At 38.5% G+C, this 18,092-nt stretch overlaps 1 protein-coding gene across 6 annotated transcripts in view; it reads left to right on the top strand.

Annotated features, from left to right (window-relative positions):
* The first annotated feature begins 12 nt into the window (after window positions 1–12).
* The window catches only part of SENP2 (SUMO specific peptidase 2), a 34,392-nt gene continuing 16,312 nt past the window's right edge, over window positions 13–18,092 (top strand). For 3 of the 6 annotated variants that reach the window (XM_032338379.1, XM_032338376.1, XM_032338377.1), the window contains exons 1-7: window positions 65–281; window positions 2,927–2,982; window positions 7,790–7,923; window positions 8,323–8,389; window positions 10,405–10,495; window positions 14,820–14,988; window positions 16,779–16,882. In XM_032338379.1, the coding sequence (XP_032194270.1) occupies window positions 181–281; window positions 2,927–2,982; window positions 7,790–7,923; window positions 8,323–8,389; window positions 10,405–10,495; window positions 14,820–14,988; window positions 16,779–16,882 (722 nt within the window). In that variant the 5' untranslated portion in view covers window positions 65–180. Of the gene's footprint in view, window positions 282–2,926; window positions 2,983–7,789; window positions 7,924–8,322; window positions 8,390–10,404; window positions 10,496–14,819; window positions 14,989–16,778; window positions 16,883–18,092 lie in introns of those variants that run through there. The other 3 variants (XM_032338374.1, XM_032338382.1, XM_032338388.1) reach the window with 3 other exon arrangements.

Below are 18,092 nucleotides of genomic sequence, written 5' to 3'. Positions count from 1 at the left end.
GGTTGCGGGGGGGCTCTTATAGCCCTCTGGACGTTTTATCTGTGGGCCCTCCGATCGCGTCACAAGTCGGCGACTGAGCCTAGGCGGTGGTGGCCGAGGCGGCGAAGGCGGCAGCGGCGGCGACAGCTCTGGGGTTTGCTTCTCGGGGTGTGTCGGCCGCCGCTGCTGCTTGGGCTTGGTATGTACAAATGGCTGGTTAGGATTCTCGGCACCATTTTCCGTTTCTGTGACCGGCCGGTGCCCCCAACCCGGGCCCTCCTGAAGAGGCGGCGCTCGAACAGGTGAGAGAGAGGGGGCCGAGCGCCAGCCTGGCTGTACCCCCTCCCCCACCCGGGGCTCGGCCGGGAGAGCGCTGCTCCAGCCGGGCAGGCCCCGCTCGGCCGAAACAGCTGGCCGGGCCAAGGCTGTGGAGGCGCGAGTGGCGGGTGTCCTGGTGACGTAGTCGCTCCCTCCACGCTGTGCGGATGCGCTTCGGATGATGGAGCGAGCTAGTTGTCTCTGGAGTGGCCCGCGATGGTTAGGATCTTTGATGTTCTTGTCAGAGTCCAGGCTGCTTGATGTCAAGTGGGGCTGTATCGTATCTTGCTACTCTTAGGTTGAAAACTAAAAATTGAAGGAATACTGTCCGTATTGTGGCTCAGTGTTTACGAAGCACGCTCCCGAGCGTCATCTGTAGGCAATAAATGCAGCTAAGGGAAGTGAGATTCATAGCTTGCCCAAAGCCGTTTTGACTGCAAGAATTGTTCTCTTAGCACCAAGAAACAGCAGCTGTTTTGTTCTGAAACAGCTGTTAAACTGTGTGTGTGTGTGTGTGTGTGTGTGTGTGTGTATTTCGCGGGGGAGGGAGGGTGGTACCGTGCTTTAGAGTTAGTGTATGACGGAGAAAAATTAGGTGTCTCATTCCTTTAAAAATTGTACTCTACAATTCAGTTAAAATTTGGGGAAACCTAAAAGTTGGTTTGTCTCATTTCATACCATCTTGCTGGAGAATTAATCTGGAGAATAAAATACCATACCAGTTCTGTACACCCCACCATCAGCTTTTAGTGATCAAGTGTTCATTTCGGTGTTTTTTGTTTGTTGGTTTGTTTTGTTTTTAAATTTAAGCCTCAGGATTGTTGAAGGGTGGTTTCTTGGAGCTTGAGAGAACAAGATGATTTAGTACATGAGTCTGAGAATGCAGGTCATTGATGAAATTGGCTGTTGGCTGAATTTTATCATGTGTTCTAGAGCCCAAGGTTTCATCCTATTTTCTATCTTTTTGTGAAGTTGTTGTGAGGATCATTTGAGAACATGTTGTAAAGTGCCAAAAGTGACGCTTAATATATATAAGGATAGTGTTTGTTTATTCTACACCATGGGCCTTGCGCGGAGGCTGGTGCATGATAGGCATTTGTTGCTTATTTATTGAATGAGAGAATGTTAATTCCCTCTCCCCTATCCTCTCTTTTTGCTCTGAATCCCTACTTTCAAATATGGAACAATGATTTGGAGATCAAAACCCTGTTCTTCACCACATATCCTTAATTTAAACAGTTCTTTACAATGTAAGCCATTTTTCAGTCGAAACAAAGCCAGGAGCTCTTACTGGGATGCTTAAAGTTGTGAACTGAATGGTATTCTCCTAGGATTTATTCTGTTCATATTTTTGGTAAAACTGATCAATTATAATCATCTTTTAAAAGATGATTAATAGTATATCATAAGCCTTTAACATTCTTGAGGTATAGGTCCAGAGCTTTCCCAAATATCCCAGTTTTTTATTATCACTGTAATATCGTTTCCATGATAGAAGTGCAGTTAAATAGAACAACTTCTCTAAGAATTAAATTTTAAGGCTTCTTGTATTGTCTACTTCTAGTGAAGTAGAAGATTGCTTTCTTTTCGGGGAGAGATGAGGAGATGTCATCTTTCAAAAGGAAATTATTTGTTCTTTTAATCATTTCTGGAGGGCAGCCTGGGTGGCTCAGTCGTTAAGCATCTGCCTTTGGCTCAGGTCATGATCCTAGGGTCCTGGGATCGAGCCCCACATTAGGCTTCCTGCTCAGTGGGAAGCCTGCTTCTCCCTCTCCCACTCCTTCTGTTTGTGTTCCCTTTCTCACTGTCTCTCTCTCTGTCAAATAAATAAATAAGATCTTTTAAAAAGATAAAATCATTTCTAGAGAGAAAAAGGAAATACTAGTCCTAGGCTTTTACCTATGTTGATTTACTAAGCCAAGTGATTTCTGGCCAGTTTCAGGTTTGTACTTTAGCCAGATTACAGATTATCATTTGATAGGGAGTTTTGAGTGCCTTTTTAAATAGTTTTTTTTTTTTAATATTTTTATTTATTTGACAGAGAGAGATCACAAGAAGGCAGAGAGAGAGAGAAGCAGGCTCCCCACTGAGCAAAGAGCCCGATGCGGGGCTCGATCCCAGGACACCGAGATCATGACCTGAGCCGAAGGCAGCGGCCCAATCCACTGAGCCACCCAGGCGCCCCTTGAGTGCCTTTTTAAATAGTTTAAACAATATGGGCGCCTGGGTGGCTCAGTGGGTTAAGCCGCTGCCTTCGGCTCAGGTCATGATCTCAGGGTCCTGGGATCGAGTCCCGCATCGGGCTCTCTGCTCAGCAGGGAGCCTGCTTCCTCCTCTCTCTCTGCCTGCCTCTCTGCCTACTTGTGTTCTCTGTCAAATAAATAAATAAAATCTTTAAAAAAAAAAATAAATAAATAGTTTAAACAATAGTGTTAAGTCCTCAAATGGTAAAGGCCTACTATAGAAGAGTGTTTTCTTTTTAAGTATCAGTTGAATCTCATTTTCTCTGGACAAAGTGAATGGAGGAGATATGTTGTACGCATCCTAGGTTTACTTATAAAAATGTCTGTATGTATATGTAAATATAGAGAGATTATATATAATTTTTTTCTTCTCTCTCTCTTTTTAGCACTTTGTTTTCTACAGTGGACCCTGATGAAATACCAGCCAAAAGACCAAGATTAGGTATTGAATATGATAATTTTTAAAATTAAATTTTTTTAAGTAGGAAAAGTATATGTGTGGGGCAAAATTCAAAAGGTAAAAAGTATGTACAGTGAAAAGTAAGTCTCTTTCCTGTTCTTTTCTTTTCAGTTATCTTTTCCAGAGGTAACCACTGTTATCAGGGACTAGATGATCTGCCCAGATAAATAAGGCTGTATGTTGAACATGTATTTTAAAGTTTTCAGTCTTCCTATAAAGAAAATGTACTTTTTATTTTTGAGGACAAAACATGGTAAAAATCTCCTTCAAAATGAGTCTAGTTACATAGCTGAGTGAATGAATCTAATGTGTTGCCCAAATTGTTTATTTCTCTGTATCCAGAGGGCTAGACGTAGCTTAATAGAAGAGATCAAACCTAGATTAAAGGAAAAAGGCACAACGGAGTGCTATAATATTATTTCCTTTGTTTCAAAAATGAATGTAAATTTCGATATACCTCCAGATACGGTAGTTAGGAGTAAACATGTCTGTTAAGATTTCATTTAAATTCAATGAGTAGTTATTGAGCATGTCTTACTGCTAAGCAATGTGTTAGGTTCTGCAGGAAAAAGAAAAATGAGTAAGACAGGGTCTCTATTTTTAGGGACCTTAAGAGTTATATAGGTATATGATTGTATCATCGAGGGTATAAGACAAGCATATAAATAATTCCTAATGTCAGTAAGGAGACAATAAATGAAATAAGAAAGATAGTAACAAAATACTGTCTAATTTTTAGCTGATAAAAAGTATCAGTAAATATTTGGGGAAAGCGAGTATGTGAGATGGATCTTAAAGTATGGGTGAGATATCAGCAGAGCAATAGGAAGGGAAAGCATTCTAGGCAGAGGGAACAGTATGGGAGAGTTGTGCAATTCAGGAATCAGTGAATAGAACTTGGGAAAAGTTGGAGAAAGAGAAGGGTATCAAATTAAGAGGATTTTGAATGCCAGATTCATACTAAATTCATTAGGACAGTATTTCCCAAAGCACAGGGTAGATACTAGTTCAGGAAATGATTTTAGGGGATACAGCATTTCATAGCATTAAGTAGCATGTGAATTATGTTGTATCCTTTTCATTTGTTTTTAATTTTCTGATTATTTCAAGTAGAAAAATCTTGATTTAACGCTATGTTAACGTATGTTTTTGATACTCATCTACTACCTGTGACTCTCCCTTCTGTTAACAGGCCACCTAAAACTTACATTGTTTCATTTCTTTACATTTATAGTAGTGATATAAAGTTACCTTTCAGATACATTTGCTTAGCAAAAAATATGAGTCAATTTTGAACAAAAATGTAAATAAATAACAGCGGGTCGATGGTGGTTACATCTGAAACTCATGTAGCATTTTGTGTCAGCTGTCCTTCAATCAAAACAAAGTGAGAAAAACAAAAAGAACTTTGAAGGTGGTATTACAGAAGGTTCCTGAAATAATTATGGTGATCATCTATTTCATGGACTTCCTTCCATGTTAAAGACCCGTCCCTCCATGATTTCCATGAAATATGTATTATATGTATTATATATATTTATATTTATATATATATATATATACACACACCATATATACACACATACATATATGTGTTATAATTTTCTGAATGGATACTATAGAAAGGAACCTAAGGCAAGGAACAAGCAGCAGGTAGCAGAGTTTGTAAAGGTCTACAGGAGTGCATCTGATAGACCTCTCTGTGATTATGCCTCTTAAGCACTTGAAATGGGGCCAGTGTGACTGAGGACCTAGATTTAATTTTAATTAAATATAAACTTAGGTGACTACTTGTGGCCACTGGCAGCTATGTTGGGCAATACTACTCTCTTGTTTGCTTTTGAGAGGAAGAAACAAAAGGAAGACCTTAGAATCACAGACTCATGATCTTAGAGATGAAAGGAATTTTTAGAGAGCTAACTTAGTCTGTTGTGAGGAAAGTAAGGTGGTCTTATCCCCATTTTACAGATGAAGCAGGCCAGCCTGTCTTCCTTCCCACATTCCTCCTCCCCCTTACTCTTCTTCCCTCTCTCGCCTCCTCCCCCTCTTCTTCCTCCTCCTCTTCCTTTTTTGAGTTACTGAAATCTTTTTGGCATAATCTCAAAGAATACCTAGATTTTAGGAAAAAAGTATTACAATACTTCTTAGCATCCACTATTTAAGTCTGTTAGTTATTAGGAATACCACATGCCCCCTGGGGTCTGGATAACAATCTGTGGGTCAAGCACCAATCTCTAAAGCTCTTATTCTTCCACTTAAGAGAGTACAACCCAATATAGGTGATAACCCTCAACATTACTAGAGGGATAACCTGGAATTCTCTAAATCTTAAAATGAGAAACAAGTAATTTGCAAACTTTGATACTTTTACCTATTCTCTGGTTACAGATTACTTCACATTGCATTCTGCTTACTTAGCTATCACATCCTCCCTGTTAAGTTATTCCCCTATTTTTTAATTTCTGTTTTATATCATTTTACGTTCTGGAGTGCTTGTTGTTTTAAAGCCACCATTTCAGTTTCAGGCTTTTTTTTCCCCTCTAAAGCACAATGTGGATAAAATGATAGTCTCTTTCTCTCAAACTAGTGCTTTAAAGCCCTTAATTGGGAAATAGAAAGGAAATTGTAGAGAACCAGTCAGCAGCGTAGGAAATGAGAAAAGGGTAGTGTCATAAAAGGAGGAAGTGTGGCAAGCACTGAAATCTACCCCTCCCCCTTATTTACCTTATTTACTTACTTACTAATTTTGTAATTTTTATTTCTGGTGGCAGGGAAGGGTGCATCAGTTCTAACACGTCTTCTCTCTCTCTTTTTTTTAAAATTTTTAAAATTTTCATTTTTAATTAAAAAAATTTTTTTAAATTTATTTTTATGTTTTCAGTGTTCCAAGATTCATTGTTTATGCACCAACTCAGTGCTCCATGCAATATGTGCCCTCCTTAGTACCCACCACCAGGCTCACCTATCCCCTACCCCTCTCCCTTCTAAAGCCCTCAGTTTGTTTCTCAGAGTCCCAGTCTCTCATGGTTCATCTCCCCCTCCAATTTCCCCCAATTCACTTTTCCTTTCCTTCTCCTAATGTCCTCCATGTTACTCCTTATGCTCCACAAGTAAGTGAAACCATATGATAATTGACTCTCTCTGCTTGACTTATTTCACTCAGCATAATCTCCTCCAGTCCCATCCATGTTGACACAAAAGTTGGGTATTCATGCTTTCTGATGGAGGCATAATACTCCATTGTATATATGGACCATATCTTCTTGATCCATTTATCTCTTGAAGGGCATCTTGGCTCTTTGCACAATTTGGCAACTGTGGCCATTGCTGCTATAAACATTGGGGTACATATGGCCCTTCTTTTCACTACATCTGTATCTTTGGGGTAAATACCTAGTAGTGTAATTGCAGGGTCATAGGGTAGCTCTATTTTTAATTTTTTGAGGAATCTCCACACTGTTTTCTGAAGTGGCTGCACCAATTTGCATTCCCGCCAATAGTGTAAGAGTGTTTCCCTGTCTCCACATCCTCTCCAACACTTGTTGTTTACTGTCTTGTTGATTTTGGCCATTCTAACTGGTGTAAGATGGTATCTCAATGTGGTTTTGATTTGAGTCTCCCTGATGGCTAATGATGATGAACATTTTTTCATGTGTTTGTTAGCCATTTGTATGTCTTCTTTAAAGAAGTGTCTGTTCATGTCTTCTGCCCATTTTTTAACATGGCTATCTCTAACATACCTTCTCAGTAGAGGGATAGCCTTATTTCATCATAGATGTTTATAGCTGCATATTTTATACTTCGCTAATTCTACCTTGGAGTAGCCAGTGTATAATAGGCACTTAGTAAATGGTTATTTAGGAGTGCATTGTTACCTGCCTAGGAAGTAAGGACAAATGAGTGAGTAAATTATAGTGCTTCCTGTCAGATTCTGCCATACTTAGTGTCTGTGTGCTGCAGGCTATGCCCCTGTCTCTTTGGTTTATTTATTTTATATATTCTGAACTCATTGCTAGAACTCATTGCTTACAAGTTGTCATTTCAGGGCATTTCTTTATGAATCAGTATGTGATTTGCTAAAGTGATGATTTCATGTTTTTTTAGCATCCAGAAGAGACACCTTATTGAAAAACAAAAATCACAGGATTCCTGGCAAGCTCAGTTGGTAGGGCATGCAACTCTTGAACTTGGTTCCTGAGTTCAGACCCCACGTTGGGCCTAGAGCTTACTTTAAAAAACCAAGCAAGCAAGCAAACAAACAAAAACAGGGGCACCTGACTGGCTTTGTTGGTAAAGCCTGTGACTCTTTCCTCTGCCCCACCCTGAGAGGGAGGGAGAGAGTGCGCCTGAGAGGGTGGGAGGGGGAGGGGCAGAGGAAGAGAGAGAATCGGAAGCGGGCTCCACCACCAGCATGGAGCTCAGTGCAGGGCTTGATCTTAAAATCCTGAGATCATGACATGAGCTGAAATCAGAAGTTGGAAGCTTAACCCATGGAGCCAACCAGGTGTCCTGCATGTGACTCTTGATCTCAGGGTCATAGGTTCAAGTTCCACGTTGGGTGTGGAGCCTACCTAAAATAAAACAACCCCCAAATCCCAGAATCACCATACTGGAAATCTAGTTATTCAGATAGGAGAAAAATTACTTTTATGGATACCTTCTTATTTCAGTGATTGAAAATAGGACTTCTAATAGAGATTGAGAGAGGCTTTTTCTAAAATATAATCTTATTTTTTTGCTAGAAGTTTGTTACTCTATATGTATGTATAATCTATATTATATTGTCTAGATTATTTCATTCACCAAGTCAAAACCAGTCTCTACAATGCTGCCAGCTTATTTGGATTCCCATTCCAGCTGACCACAAAACCCATGGTAACTTCTGCTTGTAATGGAACACGGAATGTGGCCCCTTCAGGAGAGGTCAGTGGGGATAGTGTTACATTGGGGCTACTGATCTTTGTACTTAATCATTAAAGTTAAAATCAGAAATATTCTTTTTAGGAATTTAGTGGAATGACATTTCTTTCCAGAAATATTGATGTCTTTATTGGCCTTGATATAAAGGCCAAGAAAAAATATTTGTAAAGAGCCCAATTACTAATACATCTGCTTTTCTTGTATAAGTATATGTAAAGAACCTGAAATTGTTATTTTATACATAATTTTGTGAGTCTTTACCAATTAAACTTTTGGTCTTACTGATAATGTTTCTTCTGTGAGCTAGTGAAAGAATCACCAATAGAGTGATTTTTTAAATATTAAAAACTTACTTAAATTCTAAAATGAGATACTACAGAGGTGATTCTATTTGATTTTAAGGTATTTTCGAACTCTTCATCTTGTGAACTGACAGGTTCTGGATCCTGGAACAACATGCTGAAACTGGGTGAGGTGGTCAAAAATCTTTCTGCTTTCCTATACCTTTTTCTGCCTCTGTTTTCTGAGTTTTGAGAATATGAAAGGAAAACAAACACTGATTTGGGTTGGGATAAGAGCACAGACATATTCTGTCTACCTTCTAAAAATTATTGGATAGTTTTCTTTTAGAATTGTCATTGAATTTATTATTTGTGTTTTCTATTTGTATTGTCAGTGTCCTTAATATGACTTGGTTCAGAGTTAATTCATTAAAAAAACAAATAAAAACATTTCCTGAGAGCTTACTCAGTGTCAGTCATGTGTTAGGTTATCAAGAATAACAAAAGGACAAAATAATACATAAAACCTTTCATAACACAGAAGACATTGGGAGATGGAGAGAAGTGAGTTGGGGGAAATCAGAGAGGGAGAACAAACCATGAGAGACTGTGGACTCTGAGAAACAAACTGAGGGTTTTGGAGGAGTGGGGGGGGTTGGGTGAACCTGGTGGTGGGTATTAAGGAGGGCACGTTTTGCATGGAGCACTGGGTATGGTGCATAAATAGTGAATTTTGGAACAGTGAAAAGAAATGAAAAAAGCAAAACAAAACAAATAATGATAAAACCCTGTCTTTGAAGGATATCATCTGATTGGGGAGCAACTTTAGGTTTCCAGTTTTCATAGTTTATGGATTAGGAACCTCCATGTCATTCTTGGAGCCCAAAATTGAATTGTTTATTGTACATAACTGTATAAAATTCTATCATGGGGAAGAACAGGAAGAATCCAGAATCCTGATAATGGCTGAGATCTATGTCACACAGCCTATAAAGTTTGAGATAAAGGGATAAGAGAGAGCTCTTAGAAAAGTTGTGGGTTCAGGAGTCAAAGTGGAAGAAACTAAGGAGGTGATAAAAACCTTACAGTAGTAAGTTTCCTTCTCAAGCTTTTTAAGTAAGGTATTTCTGGTGGCAGAGAAGAGCAAAGGGGAGTAAATGCATACCCCTGAGTCTGAGAATCTAGTTCAAAAGGACCTGGAACAAAGATAATACTTTTTTGGAGTCTTTCATTTCATTTTAAAAGTTAATACAAATTAGATTTTATAATCTATTCACATTGTTTGAATATGTATATGTTAAACATTATTATTAAAATGGACATATGGAAGGAATGGTATGTTTGTCTTGTGACTTAGGCATCAGCACTGTCTTTCTGTGCGTTCGTGTAGCCTTGTCAGAGAAGCACAGGTATTCTGGGGACAGGTTTCTTGTATAAAGAAGTCTATACAGTCTCTTACTTGAAATCCTTGAAGATGTGTTGGGGAATTTAGAATTTTTCATATTTTAAATATATTGTCTTTTTTGAATATTGTTTAAAAAAAGTCCCATTAGAATTGAACATTGGTTCAAATCAGGTTTTGCAAACAAAGGAATTCAGGTCAGTTTAAGTTCTGCTGCCACAGACTTAACGAAAAAACTTTCAGTTTTAGATCTCTTTACATTTTGGAGTCCTCAGAGGCTCCTTGGCTGTGCAGTAGCTGCATCAGTAAATGTGACTGATGAGAGTTTGGTTACCCTTTTATAAAGTCTTTTATAAAGTCCAGTAACCATCTCACAAGTGCTTGAGGCTTCTGGTGAAATGTGGTAACATATAGCAGGTTTTTGTTTAAAAATACTTCTGTTTTCTTGGGAAAAAGAAATGATTTGAACAACTCACTCAGTTTGGGTAGATTACATGGAGTTTGTAATCATTGAGTCCCTCATGCTTTTTGATGGTCCCAGACAGGGACACTATAAAAGCTTACCTGTGAATTTTTATCGTCCCTCTGAGATCAAAGAGAAACAAAGTTCTATTGCTTTTTCTTCAACTTTTAACACTTTGTGCTGCATCTCTGTATGGTAATGGCATTTGAAAGGATAAGATACTTAGTTCTGTAATGTAGACTGTTCACAGATTTTCTAATGCAGACTGCTTACAGGTTTGGGGTCTGTGTGTGTGTGTGTATGTGTGTTTTATAATTACAAATGCATTTTTAAAATAGGTAATAAATCTCCTAACGGAATAAGTGACTATCCAAAGATCAGAGTGACTGTAACCCGAGATCAGCCCCGCAGAGTCCTGCCTTCCTTTGGGTAAGTGTTAAATCCTGCCTTTTTGTAAATGGAAACTAAGCACTTATTAGGTGCTCTCTCTTAGGCATTCCCACTTTTGTTCTGTTATGTAAGCTTGTTAAGTAAGTAGTCTGAGGTTATTAACTTCCCAGATATCACACAGCTATTGAGAGATTTGAATTCAGGTGTGTGTTACTTTGTCTGCATAACAGCCTATGCTTATAGCATCTGATTTTGAAAACTTTTTAAAAAAAATTTGCTCACTTCTAAACTTTATTTTTTTTTTCAAGAATTTTATTTATTTGAGAGAGAGAAAGAGAGCATAAGCAGTGGGAAGGGGCAGAGAGGGAGGGTGAGGGAGAATATCTCCAGCAGACTTCATGCTGATTGTGGAGCCCCAGATGGGGCTCAGTCCCATGACCCTGGGATCACAACTGGGACCGAAACCATGAGTTGGACACTTAACTGACTGAGCCACAGGCGCCCCTAAGCTTTGTTTTTTTCATTAAGTTTTTTATTTTAATTCCAGTATAGTTAGCATACGGTATTATCTTAGTTTCAGGTATATAATCTAGTGATTAAACAATTCTACACATTACTGAGTGTTCATCATGCTAAGTGTACTCTTCATCCGCAATACCTGTTTTACCCATCCCCCCACCCAACTTCCCTAAACTTTATTTTTTCCCTAAACTTTATTTTTTGAAGTATAATATGCATGTGGAAAATGTAAAAACCATGATGAATTTTCATATACTGAACACATCAATTTTGTGTACTGTTCTTCTTTTAGTAGTAATTTTCTTTTCCTTTCTGTGTTCTCACATTCTAGAATTTCTATTGCTTGGATTTTTTTTTCTAATTTTTCTCTATATTGATCTGATTGATCTAAATTTTGTATGTATTCTCTTCTTTTGTTGTTCTCCTTTCCCCTAAAAAAGAAATCTTTTACTGATTTTTCTTTCTTTCTTTTTTTTTTGATGTCATAGTTTTTTTTTTTTTTTTTAATTTTTTATTTTTTTATAAACATGTATTTTTATCCCCAGGGGTACAGGTCTGTGCATCACCAGGTTTACACACTTCACAGCACTCACCAAAGCACATACCCTCCCCAATGTCCATAACCCCACCCCCCCTTCTCCCAACCCCCCTCCCCCCAGCAACCCTCAGTTTGTTTTGTAAGATTAAGAGTCACTTACGGTTTGTCTCCCTTGATGTCATAGTTTTTAAGTCAGAAGAGTCCTCCTACTCCTTCCTCTTACGGTTTTTTTCCTTGCTCTAAGAATCTTATTCTTATTAAAAGAGGCAAAAAAATGATCTGCCTGGCTGATTCAGTTGGTGGAGCATGTGACTTTTGATCTCGGGGTTTGTGGGTTCGAGACCCCTGTTGGACAGAGATTACTTTAAAAAAAAAAAAAAAGGTAGCGCCTGGGTGGCTCAATGGGTTAAAGCCTCTGCATTCGGCTCAGGTCATGATCCCAGGGTTCTGGGATCGGGATCGGGATCGAGCCCTGCATTGCGCTCTCTTCTCATCAGGGAGACTGCTTCCTCCCTCTCTCTCTGCCTACTTGTGATCTCTGTCAAATTAATAAAATCTTAAAAAAAAAAAAAAAGCAAATATGGATGCCATATCTTTTCTTACCTCTCTAGAACTGTTAATTTATTTTAAAATTTCTTCGTCTCCTTATTTTGTTTCCTCTGAATTCCTTTCCCCACTTTGGTTTATTTTGGTCTTTTCTTTCATATTAGAGTCTTTTGTTGTTGTTGTTGAGCTATAATATATTAATTTTGACATAATGATTTGATGTTTGCATATATTATAAAAGGATTACTGTAAGAAGTTTAGTTAATGTCTATCACCATATAGAATTACAATTTTTTTCTTGTGATGAGAACTTTAAAGATCTGCTCTTTCAGTAACTTCCAAATATACAACATGATAGTATTAAGTGTAGTCACCATGGTGTGCATTACATCCCATGACTTACTGATTCGATAACTGGAGGTTTGTACCTATGTTTCACTTTATTTGCGTTTTTGATTCCACATATAAGTGAATCATATTTGTCTTTGTCTTACTTCATTTAACAGCATACCCTCAGGGTCCGTCTGTGTTTTTCCAAATACAGGATTTCCTTCTTTTTTATGGTTGAATAACATTTCATTTCAATGTGTATTTTCTCTATCCACTCATCTATCGATGGACATTTATCTTGTTTCCATGTCTTGGCTGTGGTAAATAATGCTTAGGTGAACATGGGGATGATGTTATCTTTCAGTATTAGAGTCTTTGTTCAAATATCTGGTAATGTTTGGCCCTCCATTCCTGTTTAAGAATGAGACAACTGAAAAGCAGCCTCTTTGGAGTTGGATAAATAGCTGATTGTAGGGCTAAGAGAGAAAGTATGAACAAGTATCATTTTGTTATTTCTTGTTTAATTCCATTAGAGTTAGAGGATACACTGTAGTATATTTCAGTTCTTTAGAATGTGTTAATATCTGTTTTATGTCCTAGAATATGGTCTGTCTGGGTAATGTTCAGTGTGCACTTGAAAAGAATATGTATTCTGCTGTTGGTGGTGGAAATGTTCTATAATTGCCACACAAGTCAAGTTGGCTGATGATGTTTTACAGGTCTTACTGATATTCTATTTTTTTGTTGATTGATAAATGAGGAGTGTTGATACTTTATACTATAATTATGGATTTGTCTATTTCTCCATTTAGTTATGTCAGTATTGTCTTCATGTATTTAAAACTCTGCAAATGAGTACATTTGACCCAGATTCATCAGTTGTTACGATTTTCCATATTTGCTTCATGCTCTGTCATATATACCTGAATTTTTTTCTGAAACATTTGAGTCTCTTAGACTCATGTCCCTTTAATCACAAGTGCATGAGTGGGTTTATTTCTTTTTTTTTATAAGAGATTTTTTTAAAAAAAGATTTTATTTATTTGTTTGACAGAGATCACAAGTAGGCAGAGAGGCGGGGGGGCGGGGAGCAGGCTCCCTGCTGAGCAGAGAGCCTGATGTGGGGCTCGATCCCAGGACCCTGGGATCATAACCTGAGCCGAAGGCAGAAGCTTTAACCCACTGAGCCACCCAGGTGCCCCTGTGTGTGTTTATTTCTTAAATGTGAGGACGTTCACTTACATAATCATAGATAAGCAAAATCAGAAAATTTAGCATGATACAATACTCTTATGTAATCTCATTTAAATTTTTCCATTATAGAGATGATTTTTTTTCTGGTCCAGGATTCAGTGCAGGATCATGTAGTACATTTTTCATGTCTTTTTGGTCTCCTTTAATCTGGAACAGTTCCCTAGCCGTTCTTTATCTTTGATGGCATGGATATTTTTAAAGAGGAGAAGGTATTTCTTTCGTAGAATGTTCTCTAATTTTGTCTGAGGTTTACTCATTACTTTTTCAAGATTAAGCAGTTGTTTGCTTTGTTTGTTTGTTTGTTTTGGTAAAAATACTACATTGGTGGTTTAACCTTTTGAAAACATTGCATCAGGGGTGCCTGGGTGGCTCAGGCGTTAAGTGTCTACCTTCGGCTCAGGTCATGATCCCTGGGTCCTGGCTTTGAGCCCCCATTGGGCTCCCTGCTCTGTGGGGGGCCTGCTTCTCCCTCTCCTACTCCCCCTGCTTGTGTTCCTCTCTGGCTCTCTCTCTGGCTCTGTCAAATAAATGAAATCGTAAAAAAAAAAAAAAAAAAAATCACATCAAGATGGGTAAGACACCAGTTTGACACATTATTGGTAAGTGCAGGAAAGGCAGGCTCTGTCAGCAGCAACAAGGCCTAGGTGGGGGCTTCATGGCTTCCGTTTCTTTAATGGTTATTAATGTAGCATTCAGGAGATAATTACTGAGTGCCATTTGGCCTAGATTCTGTACTAGGATACAATAGTGAAAGGATGTTATCTCTGTTTTCGTGGAATTTAAAGTTTAGTGTGGGTTGTACACATTAAATAATGACACCAGTAATTAATTCCAGTGGTACCAGGTGACTAAAGGAAAAGTGAGCACCAGAGGAGGGTGTGTGTCACAGGAGAGCTAAATCCAGAATTGTGGTTGGACAGTTGGGCATGAAGAAGAAGGCAGAGGCTTTCATGTGGCAGTCCTGGTGACCGCAGACAGACATTCCATAGTGGAGGGGGTGCCCTCTGGTTTAGAGATAGATTTAACTTTTGTGAATGGCAGGTAGTTGTCTGATTTGACAAGAGCAGGCTTAACCTAGGACAGATAGCTTAATCACAGGATGGTCTGGGAGCTTACATTTCAGCAATTTAAGGAGTTTGTTGGTAACTTTTTCTTTTCTTTTTTTCTGTCTCACAGTTTTACTTTGAACTCAGAGGGGTATAACAGAAGACCAGGTGGCCGTCGTCATAGCAAAGGCCCTTCAGAGAGTTCCTTAACCTGGAAGCCTCAGGAACAGGTTGTAACAGAAATGATTTCTGAAGAGGGTGGCAAGGGTCTGAGGCGTCCCCACTGTACTGTGGAGGAGGTAAGCCCTTTTAGCTGAAAAAATAGTTTAAAATAGTTAAAAATATAGTTTTAAAAATAGTTTTAAAATAGTTTAAAAAATAGTTTATGAATTTTCCAGGGAATCAGTAATAAGTGTACTGGGATACAGAGTTCAAAAGGGATGGAAAGGTGTCCAGTGACTGTAAATTTCCCAGTCTCCCTTCCAGTACCTGACCCTACGACCCTGTCTGATGGTTAGCAAGTCACCACTGATACACTTGTATGTACCCTTCTGGAGATACTGTATAAATACATAATTCATCAATTTTCAGATTTTTTTTCACCATAGGACAAAAAAAGGTCCTAGCATGGTCTCTCCCATGCTAGGGAGAGAGAAGTTTCTGTTCCTTTGGGCGTTTGAATTCTTCTACTAACTTGTTTCTTTTATAAGGCATAACTGTGACTGCGTAAGAGAAGTAAACAGTGAACATGCCCACTTTTCCCTTTTCAGGGCACTTAGTGTGATATCTTCATCATCAGTCTTCTTTTTACTTCTCTCCTGAGATCTTTGCTTATTCTAGGAGAATTTAGAATTGTTCCTGTACTTGGTATTTCCCAGGACCATCACCTATTGCAGTTTTCCAGATGGTTTTCTGAGCCGTTTAGTTTCGTTGGTCAAAGAGTTATTGGAGGTCCAGGTGTTGTGCTCGTTGTCAGCAATTCAAAAATTGAATAAAATGTGGTCTTTGTCCCCTAGGAGCTTGTACTTAAATAGTTGTAATCAACAGAGGCAAGCAGAGAGAGGAACAGATTGAAGTAGGCTTCAGTATCTCTTAGATGAGAAATCAGAGATGGTGCTGAGCAAAAATATAGGGTATATACAGGATATATTCTAGAAGTATTAAAGGTAATATTAGCAAGTCCATGTTCATTGGGTAAGGATAATATAAAGTTAGAAGAGGCTGAGTCTCAGATTTCAGTCTTGGATAAATATGTGTCACTGGCAAAGATACCCTATGTGTTTAGTGGGAAGATGATGACTTTAGGTTTGGACATTGTTTAAAGTGCCTGTGAAACATTCAAGAAGACCTATCTCATAGACTCTTGGATATAGGTGATGGGAGAAATGAGAAGAAGGCAGGGTTAGAGATACATTTCTGAATCTTCTGTATATTGGTGTTTGATAAATCAGGGGAGCTAGAGAGATACTTAGGGAGAGAATGTAGTGTGAGAGAAGAGATAATGGGCAGACCATTGGCATTTGAGGGCAGGCAGAAGAAATAATTGGCAGTGGAGATGGAGATCAGAAGTCAGGAGTGTATTGTCTAGGAAGGCAAAGGGAGGTCAGCAGGGTGAGGTCTTGGAGAGAGAGAGGTCAAGTGACATAAGGGCTGAGGAAGTGTCTGCTTGCTCTGGCAGTGGAAGTCATTGGTGACCCTGATGAGACCAGATCCATTTTGGAACCTGAATGTTCTGAATACACAGGTGGATTATTTCTGTTGAGTTTTTTGTGGTTGACATAAACTGTCAAAACCCCAGATGCCATCAGAGTCTAGCAGATAACATAAATGAGTGGGGTGGGCTGGAGTGAGTGGCCCATCTAAGGAAAATAGCCCTACCCAGCTCCAGATTGGCCATTCAGTTTTCTGAAAGAGGGCAGATTTTTAGATCTTTCTTTTCAAATTTATAAAGTTGGTAATTCAAGAAATTTAAAAAGTGCTGGCAAATAAAACACATCTGTGGGCTGCATTTGACCTCTTGGTCTCTGTTTATGATTTAATGATAGCTTTAATGTGTTAAAACTTAAATGACATCCTTTCTTTTATTTAGGGTGTTCAAAAAGAGGAAAGAGAGAAATACCGAAGGTTATTGGAGCGACTTAAAGAAGGTGGTCATGGAAACTCTGTTCCTCCGGTAGCTCCTACTTACCACAGGTAAAAATGAGCTAACAAAGTAAATGCTTTGCCATACATCTTTTTCCTTATTTTTGGAGAGGGGATAGACAAGAAAGACTTTGTTGAAAAAAGAGATTTACATTGAGAGAACTAGCCTTATAATTTGCCTCAATGGTGTACCTAGTAATAAGATATAGAGAGCACAGTGGTTTTACAAAATAGATTTTTCTGTTAGCTTTAGGATCTTTTGCTCACATGAACTCTTGAAACTCTGATATAGAAAAGTAGAATTATAGGTGGAAATCAAGTTCTGAGGGAGCAGAGTTTTTTCAACCTCTTCAGCATACACATTTCCCTTAGTCTCTTGTCTTTTTCTGTCTCTTTCCCCCTCCTTCTCCTTTCCTGCCCAGTTCTCCCTCTCTCCCACCCCTAGCCTTTCTCTCTGATACACACACAATTTCTGTGGCATGTCGGCGAATGCATTTTTGCATGATTGGTCCTCCACATTAAAAGTAAGATTAAAGTCGCCCCAGGTTATAGAAGGTTTTCTTCATAAGACTTCTTGTTAAATATTCTAATGCTTTGGGCAAAAGATGACAGTAGCAGAAGGAGCTGATATCTGGCCTTATATTCACCTGTAAAAAAGGGACAAAAAATATGTGAGTACAAGATTCAGGCACACAGGAGAATTCTAACAAGTGGTATGAGAATACATGGCGGGGGTTGGGGGATCCTGGAAATTATGTAATGGCAAGTTGAAGGCAAAAGTCACAGGGCTGTCTAGCTTGTTGAATGTACAAATAGCAAAAGATTATTTGTCTAGGAATTTTAACTTTTTTTGAGTTTTTTTTTTCTTTTGTTTTAATTCGTTTACTCAGGTAGAATGTTAATATTTTCTCTGTTTTGACTGGAAGCAATATGTTTCACGGGCTTTTGCTCCTGTCATCTTGGCAAAATCCTCAGACTATTTTGCTGTTTACATTCCTGGTTTTATTGTATTGTTTTAGGATCTATTTCATTATGTCATTTTAAATATTTCATCTTTCAACTTGAGTTTTGTCATACTGAGGTTGTTTGGTTGAGATGGTGCTGGGGATTGAGAACATCTAATTTTACCAACATTTAAACTGGAGGTTAGGGTAACTTGACTAAAATACTAGCATCAGGCTTATACTCCTTGTATCCCAGTCCCAGATGGTGCTATGTTGCATCCTCTCCTAATTTGATGTTACAGGGTAATCAGTAAGCC

Source organism: Mustela erminea, chromosome 1 (assembly GCF_009829155.1).
Source record: "Mustela erminea isolate mMusErm1 chromosome 1, mMusErm1.Pri, whole genome shotgun sequence".
Lineage (NCBI taxonomy): Eukaryota > Metazoa > Chordata > Mammalia > Carnivora > Mustelidae > Mustela > Mustela erminea.
The sequence above is the reverse complement of the archived record's forward strand: the minus strand, read 5'-3'. Positions and strand labels throughout refer to the sequence as shown.